Source organism: Pteropus alecto, unplaced genomic scaffold (assembly GCF_000325575.1).
Source record: "Pteropus alecto unplaced genomic scaffold, ASM32557v1 scaffold88, whole genome shotgun sequence".
NCBI lineage: Eukaryota > Metazoa > Chordata > Mammalia > Chiroptera > Pteropodidae > Pteropus > Pteropus alecto.
Genome location: NW_006494611.1, coordinates 7,828,595 through 7,845,990, shown reverse-complemented (window position 1 = coordinate 7,845,990; position 17,396 = coordinate 7,828,595). Strand labels below are relative to the sequence as shown.

The following is a 17,396-nucleotide window of genomic DNA, read 5'->3' as shown; positions in this document are numbered from 1 at the left end:
GGCTGGAGAAAATCAGAGCCTACAAGGGTAAAAGAGGAGTTAAAAAGAGATAAAAATTAATGGTTCTTAATCTTCTTTGTGCATCAGAATCAACTGGGAAGTTTATTCCTAGTGCAGATCTGCCCCACTCTAGAGATTCTCATTAAGTTCATCTTGCATAGGATCAAGGAATATGCATTTTAATATAAACCCAAAATGGATCTGATGTGGATTCATAATAGAATACACTTTAAGAAGCCATGGACTAGACTCTCTCCTCTTATAACCTAATAAAGGCTCTCTCCTCTTATAACCTAAGTAATAATATTTTAAAAAATAGAAAATGTTTGAAAGAATTCTCGAATATAGTAGTTTGACTTACGAAATACCTTATCTGAAATATCAAGGGCACAGAATTAAAGTGCAAAGTCTTGACAGTGCCCAGTATCTAATAAACCAGCTCCTTTGGGGGAGGGGCTTGCTCTGGGAACTTTACTGTAAGATACCCACCAAATGATTCTTAGACACACAAAAGTTTGAAACCATTGACAAAGGGATTGTTTGTCCTTCTGTGCATATCTTTATGACTAGTTCAAGTTATTATTCATGACTTTTCATAAATATTAGCTCAGGAACTAGTTTTTCCAACCACTTAAACTCTTCATACTAGAAGTGAATATATTATTACTAGAGTTTTTACTAGTTATAAGAGGAGATAACTAAAACTCAGTGTAAATCACAGTTGCCAAAAGATTAAATTTGTTTTTCAAGGTAAGTGGTGAACACATTTTTATTTTCCCTTAAGACGAATACAAGTTATTTATTTTGGGAGAAAATTATAGCATGATCATAGAGTCTAGAAGACACAAAGAAATGACACTTTTTTTCAATGCTTAAACAAGTGTTATTAATATTCAAAAATGAAATTATATAAAATCATAATATGACAAGGCCAAATGACACATCAGACAATTGATATGACATTTAATTAGTGGGTTTACATTAACTGCCTTTTTTACTTGAAAGCATAATAGTTCAGATTATATAGTTCCAGTTAGGTGGCTTTGTAATAGAAATACTTCCACTTGAATCTCACAGGAGTAGTTCTTGAATTGGCACTGGAGTAGGTGTACTAAGCCTAGATTAGAGACCCAACCTTATCACTAATTGGCTGAGTGTCATTAGAAAAATCACTTAACTTGGATAATATGTTCCTGTTCTGTCCTGCTTTTGTGCATTTTGTTAGAGTAAAAAATAAAGTAATGCATGTGAAATCAATTTTTAAGCCATGAATTATTATGCAAATGTAAGTTTATGAAACCGTAAAAGTGATTTCATTATGAGTGTGGTACTGGCCAACAGAATTACAATGTGCCAAGAACTGTGCTAAGCACTTGCATGCATCATAAGTTTTAATGCCCACAAAACCCAATGAGGTTAATAATATTATCCCCATTTTAGCTAGCAGGAGATTGAGGTCTAGATATTGTCCATGATCAAACAGGAGAGAAGTGGGACTCATGTTCATCTCTGCTTAACTTAAAACTCGTGCTTGTATGTAAATAACATTCATTTAACCTACAATCATATCATTTCGATTATGAATATACATGACCTATGAGGAAGTTTTCTTATTATCATTTGCCTCACTGAAATATGGCACTGAATATTATATTCAATTGCAGAATGTTGGGTCAGGGACTAATAACTTAACCTCTAAGCCTTTCTCCATATAGTAAAAATATGATCTATTATCCTTCTAACTTCTGCAGAGCTAATGCCAAAACCATAACTTTATACTGTTTACACTGTACTTATATTGTCAATGGAAATTGATACTGACCAAAATTTAGCTTTTGAGAACATCACAATTCTCTCGCTAATCATTCATAATAAGAGATATTTCATTTCCATGCATCTGCCAGTAGTTCTTTCATTTATTTTTCTTCACTAAAAACTAATTCATAAATGACAAAAGTAATTTCTCAATTTTTTCAAAAATATTTAATAGTGTGGGACACTGTGCTAATAAGAAATAAGACAGATTATGGGCAAAAACATTCTCTTCTTCCTTAGGATATGGAGTGACTTTCATTACCCACAATTAACAGATTTGAAGAGAAACTGCTACCTGTCTTCCAAGTGAAAATTCTTGAACTTACATCAGGGATCCATTAATCTCTTCAAGAAGGCATGTAACATAGAACATGGATTGTGGTCAATCATTTTCTGCTGGATATTCAGCTAGGGTGGCCTGTCATTTCCTTATTAGAAGTTCCATGATGAGTCACATTTATTCCGGAGGGTCTTTATCCTCTCATTGTTTTGTTTCAACAGGGAATGGATCTAATAGTTTCTTGTTTCAGCAGAGAAGGGGTTTTCTGCTTTTCTCTCCAAGAGGAGTAGTGGGATAAAACTTCAGGTCTCTTTCCCCTCCACTCATTCACTATAAGTGACTGAGAGAAGCTGACACTCATTGGACTATAGCTCGCTAACAGCCCAGATTAATATATTGACTGCCCATGTCTGGTATGGGCTCTTGCTCTTTTTATTCTGCTCCTGTTCAGGGGTAGTAGATTGTGCTTCTAACTTTCTTACAGTAAACCCATCAGACAGGAAAACTCTACAGAGTAGATGGAAGTCACATTATTTTCCAGCTTTTTCTCCTCTGGTGGAGTGTCAGGTCAGATCAGCCTTATTCTGAGGGTTTAGATGTTTTCAATTTAGAGATGGAATAACATCTCCCACTATGTCCTTAGGGACATCCTGTCTTCTCCAGTCTCAATATTGTCAGGGACACTTGAATATCCATTTGGACTTGTGTTCTTTGGGTGAATATTTTAGCTCCAAAATTGCAAACCAGTGGCCAACAGGCTGACTATATGTTCATGCATTTTGATTGATTCTTTGCTTTTTTCTTTTTCTTTTAAGTTGAAGTTATCCCCTAATTGAGGGGTTATATAAGAATCTAAATTTTTAGATTCACCTTAAAAACTGAACAATCTGCCAATAGTGGGGCTAAATCAGTGGCAACAATCAACATGCAGCTTGGTAGAGGTTGCTGCTTTTTTAAAGAAATTAATATTCTTCAATTACCTATAAGCCCAATCACCTCTATTAACTCCCTGACTGAGAGAGCAAATGTCATATATCTCTTATGATTATGTTAAAATATTTAGAGCGAAGAAGCACATATCTACACCTATGTCCCTATACATATGGGTCCTAGATGGAGAACATGTATATTATGCTTATATCTGCCCCCAGAAGGTTTTTTTTAACCTTCTGATCCTTGTAGGCACTTGAATTGACTATACTGTCTCAGAATCCTGAATGAGAAGAGATTCATGTACCAAATTCTACACTTAACAACTAACAATACTGTATTTTTCAGCTGCCAGTTCTAAAAATATAATGAGATTTTTGCATAAACTTCTATTTCTTTTGAAACATTTTCTCACTCTCTTTTGGTCCTTTTCCCAGATCTCTCCTAATATACATTAGAAAGAAACTAAAGAGATAGCTCAGCTTTCCTAGTACCTAAACCAAATCTTGATTTCTTGAAATGGAATACTCTTCAGATATGAATTTAAAAGCCATAAAAATTAGAAAGAAGAGAGAGGAGTTAAAAATTGGTTAGTACAAAAGAAATCACATAAAAATATAACTTTATTGATGCTAACAACTTTAGGCAGTTTAGAGGACACTAGTTTACAGTGAGACAGAGAACACCATGTATCCCTGCATGGGTGTATTTGGTTCTTTCAGAGAAATTCTGCTGTAGGCTTTTCTGTTAAGCTTAGCGCTACAGCTCCTACTAGAACCAACTCCTTTCCATAATGTTCCCTTGGGACACATATACCCTGTAAGTCTCATAGTCTGAGTACACCTGACTGACTCATAACATGAGGTTGATCAACAAACTCAGTGAAAACATATTTATATTTTTGCTTAGTTTTAAACCATTGGGCAAGATAGAAGATCATACTATAGGCAACTTTCACATACTGACCTTCTAGGGGCCAAGAAGAGTGTGCTCTTCTGAGGCCATTAGAGGCAATAATTCTGGAAGCAGGTCCTTCGGGTCTTTTGTCTCCTAGAAATAAATAGTTTTTAAAAATCAATAAAGGGGACACAATCTGCTAGTCCATTAGAGTGTAAAAATGTCAATTACTCCCATAGGTTCATGACATAAAGAGGGCTGATAGAGATAGCAGCCACCACCCACCGCTCAGTAATTATAGGATATAAAAGTCATTGTTATTGGATAAATCCGTGAAATGGTGAAGAGCAAGGGCTGACATCTGGGGAGCAGGGGTTTCCAATCTGGTGCCATTTTGTATCCATTGACTTTCTGACTCTTGGGGAACAAGCTTACAGAGGTGTGTCTCCCACTGGGGCTGGGTATGGATCTCTGCCCGGCTTTTGCTCCTAAGGTGGCTTTCTCCTTCACAGTAGGTGACACAGCAACGACAGGTGGCAGAGGGCTTCCCTCTGTGCTTGGACATCGTGCCTGGGGCTGGAGAGGCACCTGCAGCCCTCCCTGAGCTCTGGAGTTCTGGGGGCTCTTTCAAACGACTTCTCCTCCTTTGAACGTGGTCCAGACTGATGTCAGACTGGGAAGAACAGCTCTCATTCCAGCCAGAGCTGGCACTCAGACTTCTCAGGGGAAGAGCCAACCGCAAGGCCTTCCAGAATTTAGAGCCAGAATGTTTGGATTTTTCTCCCTTCCAGCTCACAAAAGACACAGACTCCTTTAGCTGCAAGATGCCTGGGTGTGGATGCTCAAGGGGACGGTACTCAACCACAATAAGCTTGGTGGCAATGGAGTTCTGGCACATGACACCCAGTTTAAATTCCAGCATGCTGATGCTCTTTTCTGTCACATAGTCTGGGCTCAGGACAACAATCATCCTTCGGCTCCTCTGAATGAAGTCAAAAACTGCTTCCACTGTATCTACAGGAAAATGGAAAAATAGGACAATGCCTAGTGAAAACTTGTATAAGTTCCAGCTCATCATTGTCCTTCCAACAAAGCAATGAATATAAGATCTTAGTGTTAAATAGTTTACCCAGTTAAGTAATATCATCTACACCATTCATACCGATGATTGCAAAGTATCTGCTACCTTTAAAGATGAAAAGTTAACCACCTTTAAAAGCAGCTAAATTCAGCTTTGTTTGTAAATTTTTTCTTGGTTTGAAATATCATTCCTTACCACTTTTATCTGGTGGTCCTAGATTTGACATCCTCAAATATTTGAAATATTTTGCAACCATTTTGATCTCACTGTAGTTTCTTCTCATCTCTAGATTAAATAACTGTGAGATATTTTATCTTATTCCCCATGTGACATGGTATCAAATCTCTTCCCCACTTTTATCATTTTCCTCTGAATAATATTCAATTTATATATGTGTTTCAGAAAAGTTGTATCCTGAACAGAACTGAATACAATGCTCCAGACTTGGTCTGCTCAGCGAACAGCAATAGGAAACTACCATCTTCTAAGATCCACATATTATATCTCTTGATACTTAAAATTTTCAGATATGTTATTTTTTTGTATTGACCAAAATTCATTTTCTTTTTTCAGCAATAGGAAACTACCATCTTCTAAGATCCACATAGTTATATCTCTTGATACTTAAAATTTTCAGATACATCATTTTTTTGTATTGATCAAAAATCATTTTCTTTTTTCTGTATGTGTGTGTGTGTGTGTGTGCGTGCACGTGTGCATGTGTATGTGTGTGTAAGTGAAGATATGGTCTGAAAATCAAAGAAAGGGGCAATGAGTAAGAATCATGTGTGTGTATGTGTGTGTGTGTGTGTGCGTGCACGTGTGCTTGTGTATGTGTGTGTAAGTGAAGATATGGTCTAAAAATCAATGAAAGGGGCAATGAGTAAGAATCGGTCAATTAATTAAGACTTCTGAGAAATCATTCAGTTGTAATAATTGCTGAGGTGGAGTTGGATGGATCCAAACAGGAAAGTTCTTGAGATAAACGTAGTGCTTAACTCACTGATTTAAGAGCTTAAACAATGTCATTTTCTGAAAGAAAAGAATTCCAAATGTATAAATCGCTGCTTCCATGGACAATTCTGAAAACAGGTGCTGCAGACACATCATGAGGTTAACTACAAATGTTTTGAGAGCTAGGGTTGAAATAGTTTCTGTGGGACTTTTCAGCCTGTGAAGACAAGCTGAAAGTTTGTAGTGAAATTGATCATTATGAATTTAACAAAGAATGAAAGAGCTCTGGACCAGATTAGTTTTTCCTTATTAGTGAATTTAACATGAATTTGAAAGAAAATTGGAAGAGACATATGCTCAATTTTTACGAATTTTTGCTGGTTTTATCAAGTGTGCATTTTAGAGAATTATTGTTTCAATCATAAAAGCTAAATCTAAATTTTCACTTATCATCAAAGCCCATGTGTATGCACACATGTGTTTTGTAGACTCCTGTATTCTGTCTAGTCCTGCTCAGAATCTTATGTGGCTGCCTTTCATAAATCTGAGAATGTGAGAGTAGGAAGTCTATGGCTTCTCCTGCCTCATGATAAATATGATACACTCTTAAGATAACATGGGTAGTTTTTCATCAAAAGAAATTCACTCAAATTGCATGCATGTGTGTGTGTGTGTGTGTGTGTGTGTGTGTGTGTGTGTTATTTCAAAATAGACATATTAAGAAAATGTATGTTCTGTCCAATTGGGGGATACCACTGTTAAAAATAAAACATTATCCTAGATCTTCTGAAAATAGAACTTGTAGTTTTTTAAAATTATTAATACCCCATTCTGAAAGTGGAGGATTTGCATTTGAAAGCAGGTGATGCTAATGAATCAGATGTGAATGATTAAATTCCAAACTCTGAGGAATAAATATAAGAGATGCTTCTTAGATGGCGGTTGGGTTATCTATACCTAGGGATATTCAGAAAGTACTTTGAAATAAGCTGCATCCTTTATGGCTTATTTAATATTTTCCATATTATCAAAACTTCATATCTAAGGATACAAATTGTAATTTTCATGCTAAAAATTACTTGAAGAGTAATTGTTTTTTTTCTTTTTATTCTGTTTGGTTCAAACTTATGGGTGTGGCTATAGAGTGATGAGACACTTTTCTTATGTAGTATTAAATTGGTTTTCAGGTCACGATTTTTGGTCTAGAACCTCTCAATATTCCAGAATACTCTTGCTTTTAAAAGTCATAATCTCTCTGAAATTCACCTAGAAGGAAACTAGGGCTGTAATTTTTTCTTTGTTCTTTGGCTAGGTAATTGGTGTATGAGAGCAGTAAGCCTCTCTCTCATTCTCTCTTAAAACTTGAAGTGTAGTAAAAAAAAAAAAAAAAAAAGGGAGGGGGTAGCATCTAATTTGCAAGATGGATCTGCATTCAAATATTGGTTTCTTATCTCTTTTGTGTCTTAATATCTTAAAGCATGAGTTCATCCATTTATAAAATGAATATAATGAGAGCAAACATGGGGGGTTGATAAATAAATTAGAGATTCTTAAATGTAAATGTCTAGCAAACACATTAAAAGAAAGTATGAACTAATGTTGATTGAATCTGAATCAATTATTGATATAACTTCAGAGAATCAACTTAATATGTGGATTTATGAGAGTCATAAATTTTAAAAGTTCTGTCTATTCAGTTGATAAAATAGGTATTGATAAAAAATACTACTGAAACACTTAAGCTTCTAGCCTATTGTTAAAGATACTTCATATCCCGTGGGTAAAAACAGAGAAATAAGACAGACTAGTCGCTGAATATGTCTCTCCTATTATGGTGTGAATTTACTTGTGTCAAAGACCTAGTGACATCAGTAAATGACTGAAGAAAATATTTTGAGAGTTTTAACAAGGTCAGTCATATTCAGTTAGCTATGATGACCAAACTACTGATATTAAAACTAAATAGTCACCTCTATGTTCTAGAAGTTCATTTAATATGTTCGGGGTTGGAAGCGACTTCAGACTTGTCACCACTCATTAATATACTGAGCCCATATACAAAATCTCAATATGATTCATCACTTCTCTTCTTGTACACCTTTAGTAATGGGGACCTAGTGTCTCCATTAAATAGTGAAATACATTATCGCTCAACTCTGCTTTAAAGTAGCTTCCTAATTGAATAGAAACCTTTTCCTTAAGGAACAGACTTAGAGTCAATGAATGGAAGTGACAAGAAAAGGCTTCTATTTTGAAGAATTCTTCAAAATAGGAAAATTTTTGCTAATCTAACCAGTTCAGTTATAGAGACTCAATATATAATTTCGGAATAAGTGAATAGAAAAAAAAAAATTAAAGTAGAAGGCTTCCCTGTCACTATAAACTTAATATTATTAACTCAAAAGAAAATACATTTCCAAATATTTATCACTGCTTTATTTGAAATTTGTGATAGAAACACATTATTCATGCAAATTATCTATTAACTAAAAGCAGGGTATTAATTAATTGATCTTATTCTAAAGCAACTGCCTTGGGGTTGCATTAAAGCCTTTGAAAAGTGAGATTCCTGTAAGCTACCCAAGTTCAAGTTCCAAGTTGAAAAAAAAGGAACAAACTTTGTCTTTATTTTAAAAGAACCTCTCTCTCTGGCTTTCTAACACACACACACACACACACACACACACACACACACACACACACACTACAGGTATACCAGAGCAATCCATTTTACTTAAGTAACTCTTTTACTAATGTGTAAAGAAAATATTCTTGAGATGAAGTTCCAATTTTTCTCAGATTTCTCTCAGAGAAAGAAACTTAACTAGTGTTACTTATAACATTTTTATATGTATCATTATTTTTATTCTCATATCTTACGCACAAACATAAAAATAAAGACATAAAACACATGTACAAAATAAAATTTGAAGCTGAAAATAAATGGTTTATTTTTAAAATAAACACATTTACAAATCAAATTAAAAAAGGAAAATACAAAAGTTCATGGATAAAATAAAAAAGATAATTTTAAACTATTAAAACCTATGGAAAGAAAGTGGATCATTAACGAGTGGAGTAATGCTTTTGTTTCCAAATATGATGACGTGCTTGTTTATTAGAATCATAGGGAACCATCTAAGTTACAACACAGAAGAGAATTACATCAATTTTATATGGTTGTATGATCAGACACTCTATATATTATGATTATTTGTTAACTTGGATGCAGAAGGTCTTCATATTGTATATGTCAAACCACTAAGGTTCTTCTTTAACTTTAGAGACATTTGTTTTAACATTAGAGAACAATTTCTTCCTGCTCTCTAAATTATGTGCTTCCCCATTTCCCTCAAATAGCCTGTATTAGGCATCTTCTGGGACATAAAACAAATAAAAAAATATTGAAGCAAAATTCTTTTAGAATGAGACACATCATGTAAATTTGTGCTTTAGATTTTAGCATTTGAAAAAGTTCAGTACCAAAGACAGGAATATAAATAGAAAAAAAAAAATTAAGAAGTTTCTATGAGCACCCAACAACATTTGGGATAAATATGGAATCAAAAGGTACAAAAAGAATGTAGTATTAGCATGAGAATGGCTCCTTGGTGATGGGACTGTCCCGCATTTACCTAAAGCTCATGCAAGAATTGGTATACAAAGCTTATCTGGAGTCAGTTCTCTAGTCTTGTGAATGAAGTATTGTTAGGAGGAGTAATTGTAGTCTGAAACAAGGAACATCATTAAAAGGCTAAAAAAAAAAAAAAAAAAATAGATCCAAGAATGACTCCCTAGCACACTAGTCAAGAATTCATGATTTTTTTTCAATTTAAAATAATCAATAACTCCTATATAGAGAAACAATTTATTATGGTCTTTAATATTGCTGAAGGACTCTTAAATATAAGAGGTAGTTTCAGAATTGCTTCACAACATTCATACTACTGGATAAGGGTTTCTTTAAATTATGAATTATGGTGTTTCACAGAATACTCAGGCTCATTTATAGGTATTTTATTTCCTTTCCTTTATTTCTCAACAGTCCAAATAGAGATTTATTTCTCCAGTAGTTTGGCACTGAGATTAACATATCTGTTTTTTAAGTGTGTGTGCTCAAAATATACCAGATGATCAAGTAATGCCAGAGGACTGGCTACTACTTAGCATTGACCATGGAAGCTCTGTTCACAACAGACGCCACTGCATCCAGATCAACTGTAGCAGTAATGAGTTACTTATACTTATTTAGGGAAGGCAAGAATTAACAAGTTACCACTCTGTGATCTGTGAACTCACAAATAATATTAATCTGTAGAAAACACTGACACAGAAGCATTACAGTAGAGACGTAATTTAAAGACTGGACAAGAGTTCCAGTGGCTTGTAATATTGTGCCAAAGACTATTTAAAGTCATACGCATGTGTGTATATATGTGTGTGTGTGTGCATGTGTATATATATACACACATATATAATTCACATATGTATATGTATATATACATATATAATTCGTGTATCTATATTACATATACATGTAATATAGATCCATATATATATAATTTGTGTATATGAATGTACATGTATATACATATATATATACACATATATAAGATATTCATCATTCTGTAAACTCTGGACTTAGTTTTTACTTTTCAAAGTCTTAAAAACAGTAACAGTTTACTTAAAACAAACTAAAACAAGTTACACTGACAGTAACTTTTCGGCTGACTTGTCTGGAGTGAGTGTATTAACTGTACCAGTGAATAAAATAGGGAAAATACTAGGGATCCAATTAATTCTCTTAGAATATTAATGATAAAAGCAGCTCTCAAGGTCACTGAGTATAACTTCCACACTTAACAATGGGGGGGATAGAAACAAGTGAGGAGAAATTACTTTCCTAATACTCACATTAGCAAGGCTGAGATCAAAAGACAAATTGCCAAACACCCTGTTCTACGCTTTTCTCACAAGCCCGAAAATGCCTTAAAAGCACTTTGCTGTTATTTCACTATTAGCACCATTAGGGGAAGCTTACTAGCAGACTGAACGAAGTGTGGAGCCATCTGTAAACTCTGAAAGACTGATACAAGCAAGGTACAGTAGATAGAGAAGATGGAGTGCTAAATATGGGTTGATGTGTAGATATTCAGAAGTTTACTATAAAAAAAATTTATGGTATATTTTTCAAGTTGACAAATATGACATTGATTACCTGAGATAGAGGGCACAGGGGGTATGGTAGGAGAAAATCATTTATAAGGAGCATTTTTAGTAATACTGCTTTGTATTGTTCTAAGTGAGGAGTGGGTGTCGTGATGGTGTGACGTAAAGCAGAATGAGTAAAAGAGCTCATTATCTTCAGCTAAAATAAATTTAGACCCTGATTATTTTTTTAATGATGAGTAATAAGAGAAAAAGAAGAATATACTGGAAATTCATCACAGATAGCTTAGTTTTAAGGGGTCTTTCAATCCACAGCAAAAGGCTGCCCCATGTTAAAATTCAGAGAGAGAGAGAGAAGGAGGGAGGTAGGGAGGGAGGGAGAGAGAGAAAGAGAGAGAGAGAGAGAGAGAGAGAGAGAGAGAGAGAGAGAGAGACAGAGACAGAGACAGAGACAGAGACAGAGACACAGACAGAGACATGTAGGAACATGGTGAGAGGATAGAGAAAGAGAAATTCACTTTAACCAAGTCTTCGCCTGCAAAGAACAGTGACATCGGGTACTGGTGACAGACTGGTGGTCCTATCATTCTAAACCTTAGTATTGCCTGAGTAAGCAGAACAGCCAGTCATATAGTCACCTTAAATTTATCACTATGGGGAGACTTCCATAGAATTGTTTTCTGTCCATTAAACAATAAATTGGGTATAAAGAAGGGGGAACTCTTCCTTCCTGGGGTTCCCATGGATCTTTTCACCCCTTTCATTGCCCCTTTCATACATTTTTCAAGGATGAATAGGAGAGACCCTGCTCGCCACTTCTAGACCACCTGGAACTTTTCTTCACTGGCATGGCCACCTGCAGCTGCTTCCAGAACCTGCCCTGTGGATACTTGGATTTCTCCCCTTTCCATTTAATGACCGTGAGCACCGTCTTAGCCCTCTTCAGCTCTTTCACCTTCATCTCCTTCACAGCTTTGTACTGCACTAAAATGACGTTGATGTTTCCCCGAGAGGCCATGTTTTCTAGGCCAGCCTTGAGCTCCAGGAGGGCTTGGGTTCCCTGGAGCACGTAGTTGGGGCTTAGGACAACCAGGAGGCGTCTGCTTTTCTGAATGAAGCTCAAGGTCTCATCTGTGACAACTGAGAAAGAAAACACCATGGGGATTAGTGTTGGCTAAGAACTCCCCCAGAGTATGGAGCTTGAGGAGCAAGTGTAGAGAATTTAGGGGAACAGCCTGAGGATTGAGGTGAAACTTTTTACCATGAACATTTTGAACAACTTAATCTTTAAACACATTTACTCTGTTTGCTAAATGTCACTCTGCTCAGGAAGAGAAACTATATGCACATATTACAACCCCAAAAGAATTTCAAACAGGCCTGAAGCCAAAACATCCTTCTATGACATTGGTCTTCAAAAATATTATTTGGAACATTAAGGAACAAATGAATACTGAAATAAATTTCTTCAAACCAGGTGGCATGTGGTGGCCCAGCCAAAGCAGCTCCTGAGCCTTTTCTCCCCAAAGATATCCATGTATCATCTCTAGTGCCAGTGAGCATTCAAAAAGATATACATTACAGAGTCAAAAATCATAGAAATTATTTTTTGTGAACACAGGACAGCAAGAGGAGGAACCTTCAGTTTTGAAAGTCCCTTTCTGTTGTCACGTACCTCTTGAGTAGAATGGTATGACTATGTCATTGGAATAAAAACTTTGAAAAAATCTAGCCAACTGAATGGTATTTTGGTTGGCATCACATTCTCAGCTCAACTCTCTATTCTGCTCTCTGCTCTGAAAGCTAAATTAATCCCTGGATCTTTCTCCTTAATCTCCTATCATTATAATGAAGCCATGTGTTTCGGCAGCTGCTGGCTGATGTGTCTGCCTTTGCTACCAGGCAAACACCTTCTTCAGGTCAGAAAAGAAGAGCAAGGAAAATGGAAATTCACTGTAATTTTATTCTGTTGTCAAGGGCTTTGATTAGGTCCTGTCATTAAATTCTTAGGAATAATCCATCTCCTCAAGGTTGTTTATCAAATACTGTATGATATTTTACCTGGAGTTCAGATAGGAGCCAACTCCAGAGAACACACTAGTGTTGTGGAAAGCTATTTCTTGACTTACCATACTTTCCTAAGCAGTCATTTTGCCCATTTAATCTTCATAAGTACAGAAGCAGTAGAGAAAAACTTGCAATTAAAATAGCATGTGCAACCTGGATGAGAATCCAGGAAAAAGTAATTGTCTACTCCAAGCAGGGTTGCTAGAGGCTGACCATGTGTAAGCATGGAAAAAAGACCCAGAAGCAAAGAGGACCCAGTAAGAGCAGCAGGGAGAATGAGAAGATCAAGATGTAGAAGTATGACGTACCCCTATTGGAGGTCTTACATTGTGATACTGAATGTCTTTATATAATTTTTCATACAGTAGATAAATATTTGTTGAATGGCTGTATAAATGAACAAATGTATGAATAAATGATTTAAAATTTTATTTTAAAATGAGTAGAATTTATCCTTTAACTGCATAATCAATTTACCATTTCCTGGCAAAATTACAGTGAAGGAGATATCCATTATAAGCAAGATAGACTTATGAGTAATGATTAGGAAGATAAAATAAGCGATCCAGCTAATTCAAAATGAGAATAAACATTTATGTCTATTTTGTATTAGACTTAAATTGAAACTATTCTCAATTATCCTTATAACATTTTGAAAAATGTGATGTGACTAATGTAAACAGGATTTTAGGGGAAGAAAATTAGTTTGATGTGCTAAAGTTTAGAGATATCACATGCATTTCAACAGTACAAAGATTAACAGTAAGTTTAGGAATGCTATTATGTATTTATGAAACAGACTGAAATGTGTTACTGTCTGTTAGAGATGTACTTTTATTTTAAAAATTAGAGATGTACTTTTATTTTAAAACATTCAGCAATTCAAACTTTTTTTTTTAACCTACCAGAATATACTAGACTTTGTAAAATTTTAAACTATATCTCGAAGGTGTAAGCTGATAGAAAGAAAGAAACTGACCCACAGGGAAGGAGAATTTAGTTTGCTAGAAAACAAAAGTGAAGAAAAGGAAATTACCAAATGCCAAAGGGAAATATTATAATGATTGTCAGTGAGTAATATAAAGAAAAATTCCATGCACTCTATTCTGTAACTATTTTTTAGCAAAAATGAGTCAACCTTGCTCTTTGTAAAAAATATTCTAGGCAAATTAATGCAGATTAGCTAAACTTTCTAAAAATCTAAATGTGAATAAACAGGGCATTTAAAGCTGTGGTATTTAATAGAGCTCTAATCCACTGCGCATCCAAATTTTTTTGAAATAGAATTTTTAAAGTTCACAAAGGAAAATATTTTATACCATAAAACTGCACCTGAATAGTCTACGTCTTACAATGCAGTTTTATTCCTAGAGAGTCTCTGTCTATTAAAACCAAGAATTGGACATTAAGTGTCCAAAGGTGCCACCATAGAGTTGTGCCATGATTCTTATCCATGATCCAAAGCTAAATAGCATCATTTGTACTCATATGAAATACCTACTTCCCCCAGGCAGACTGTCGCGGTCAAAGATGCACAGCTTGTACCCAAATTCATTTTCCAAAACTCCTCGGAGGGTCAGTAATACAAATTCTTCTTCTTCAGCATTCCTTGCGTAGGATACATAAATATCATATTCCTTTCCATCTAGCAACAGGAACACAGGTCCAATATAAATTAGAAAAGTTTCTTGATAGTATTCGATATTTTTCTTAAATCAAACTTTTGCAAATTAGAGATTCTAATTTTTTACATATATGAATTATCTGACAGATTTTAGTGTGATTTCTCACTTATGAGAGGTCTCCAGGCAAAATGACTATTTTAAGGTGTAACTGCAAATTTTGTTTGATGTGTCTTCATTCATCTCACTGAGTTCAGTTTTAATGGTGGAGAATAAGTGAGCATTGGTTCATTCAACTATGAGTTAACAGAATCAGAAAGCAAATAGTCAATCATGGGTGCTGGCAATTAATACTATGTAGAAAATTTCTAGTTCCTGTCCTAGTATGTCACTCACTAATATATTAGAATTATAAATTGAGCAAAATTTTTTGAAAAGGTCTATTTTATACCTGAAAATAATCATAATTAAAAACACATAGGTTCAATAAGGAGATTTTTCCCAAAGTTGCTAATTATAAAAACTACCTCTCATTAAAAATACAGGTTCTGTGTCTCTTCCACAAATCTACTGAATAAAATCTTTATGGGATTGGTCTAAGAATCTGTATATTTAAATCTTCCATTCTTGTCACCAGGAAATAGCACATTAGAACAAAGCTTCCTGAACTTTTTAATGAACACATGAATCACTTAGTAATATTGTTAAAATGTAGATTCTGATTCAGAATAAGCATTTGGCTTAAGATTCTCCTTTTAATAAGCTCCCATGTGATTCTGATGCTTCTGGTGCATGGATAACCCCTAAGTACAAAGAGTATAGATAACCTCTGAGTCCAGTACAGCAGCTATAAACCACAGTGGTTACTGAGCACTGGAAATGCAGCTAGTCTGAAGTAAGATATGCTCTAAGTATAAAATATAATACATACTGAGTTTTTAAGATTTTTAGTACCAAAATTAAGACTAAAGTTTTTTATTAATATTGATTACAAGCTAAAATGATATTTTGAACATTTTGAGTTAAAATGTTATTAAAATTTTTTCACTTTCTTTTTACTTTTCATAATATGACCACTAGAAAAATTTAAATTACATGTGTGGCTTGCATTATATTTCTATTTGGACAGTGCCAATGGAGACTAAATCACATATTGAGCTAAGAAAACAGAATAATATGCATTAGAAAGATTTTCAATAATAAGGGCTGAAACAAGGCTAAAAGAGTACGATTAAATATTTCAGTTACTTTAGATTTTTATCAAGCCAGCATGCTTTCTAAAGATAACAGTATAGATTTACTCACCTAAAATGGTTTCATCTGTTCCAAAATGAGCCCGGTAAAATAGGACCATCTCAAGCCAGTAAACATGGTAAACGACAATGAGAATCACCACAAGCAGGACTGTGACTCCAAAACCACATGCCAGTTCCACTGTGTATCTTGGAGCTACCACTGGAGTAAACAGCAGAGAAATAATTGATTTCTGCGTGGTGATCAAAGCATCCTGCAAACAGCTGGATAATCCAAGCAGCTGAGCCATGCAGCTAATTTATATGTATGGACAAGCAGAGGTAACATGGTAGGGGTTAGACACTATGTTTTAATACTGGACTGTGTAATATGTAGTTTTTTGTTTCCAGCAACTGGCAGAGAAGGCCCTTTTTAACTATTAGATGATTTAAATAGACTTTGATGATATACAAATTAAAACAGAATCTTAGTATTGGAAAGGATTTAAAAGGCAATCTAATTCAATTTACAATCTGATACCTGAATATCCTCAAAAGTATTTTTGGAAAGTATAATTCCATCCCCTACTTATCCATCTCTTGAGATAGAATCCTAACTATTGCCTGGATCAGCCCATGATTATCGGTAGAGTTTTAATTGTTAGAGCAGTTAAATGGAGCAAAACTCTTAATGTGTTTCCTTCTATTAGTCTTAATTTCATTCTCTGGTCCAGTGCCATATAGAAGAAATTTAATTCCCTTTCCTTTATATTTGGAAATAAGCCTGAAAAATCTTCTTTTCATTGGGTAAAAACAGAGGGCTTCCACCAAATGCTGAGTATGCTCAGCTCTGAAAGTATCTCTTAGGTCTACAGTTCTAGGATATACATTCCAAAGACTGACTTGCAATATCCAGGTATAGACAGATTTTATTATATTGTAATTTGTCTACAAGCTTGCTTCTCCATTCTCTCTCTTATTACCCACTAAAACATATATTTGCAGTCTTCTGGGTAGAAACTATGTCTTCATCTATCCTATCCCTAGAACATCAAGAATCTGAATCAGCATTTCCAGATGTAATGTACGCTTCTAGGATATTTTTTAAAAACCTAATTCTACACAATTATCAGCAACTTCATTTGGCTGCCTTATTAGCTTGATAATAAAGCTTAAGAATTTGAAGAAGGAACAGAATATTCAGAATATCTGAAGCAGGAGTGGCTTAAATTATGTATTAACTGATTAGACAGTTACTTGTTGACAACTACTATTTGCTAGAAGCTGTTGGGGTTACAATGGTAGATAAGACAGAGTCTCTGTATTCTTAGGCCTAATATTCTAATGTA

At 34.8% G+C, this 17,396-nt stretch overlaps 1 protein-coding gene across 2 annotated transcripts in view; it reads right to left on the bottom strand.

The window, feature by feature from the left end:
* Window positions 1–3,632: 3,632 nt before the first annotated feature.
* IL1RAP (interleukin 1 receptor accessory protein) overlaps window positions 3,633–17,396 on the bottom strand; it is a 123,063-nt gene continuing 109,299 nt past the window's right edge. The window contains exons 11-13 of one of the 2 annotated variants that reach the window (XM_025042310.1): window positions 16,121–16,270; window positions 14,695–14,838; window positions 3,633–4,936 (exon numbers count right to left, since the gene is read on the bottom strand). In XM_025042310.1, the coding sequence (XP_024898078.1) occupies window positions 4,218–4,936; window positions 14,695–14,838; window positions 16,121–16,270 (1,013 nt within the window). In that variant the 3' untranslated portion in view covers window positions 3,633–4,217. Of the gene's footprint in view, window positions 4,937–9,962; window positions 12,267–14,694; window positions 14,839–16,120; window positions 16,271–17,396 lie in introns of those variants that run through there. The other variant, XM_025042311.1, reaches the window with a different exon arrangement.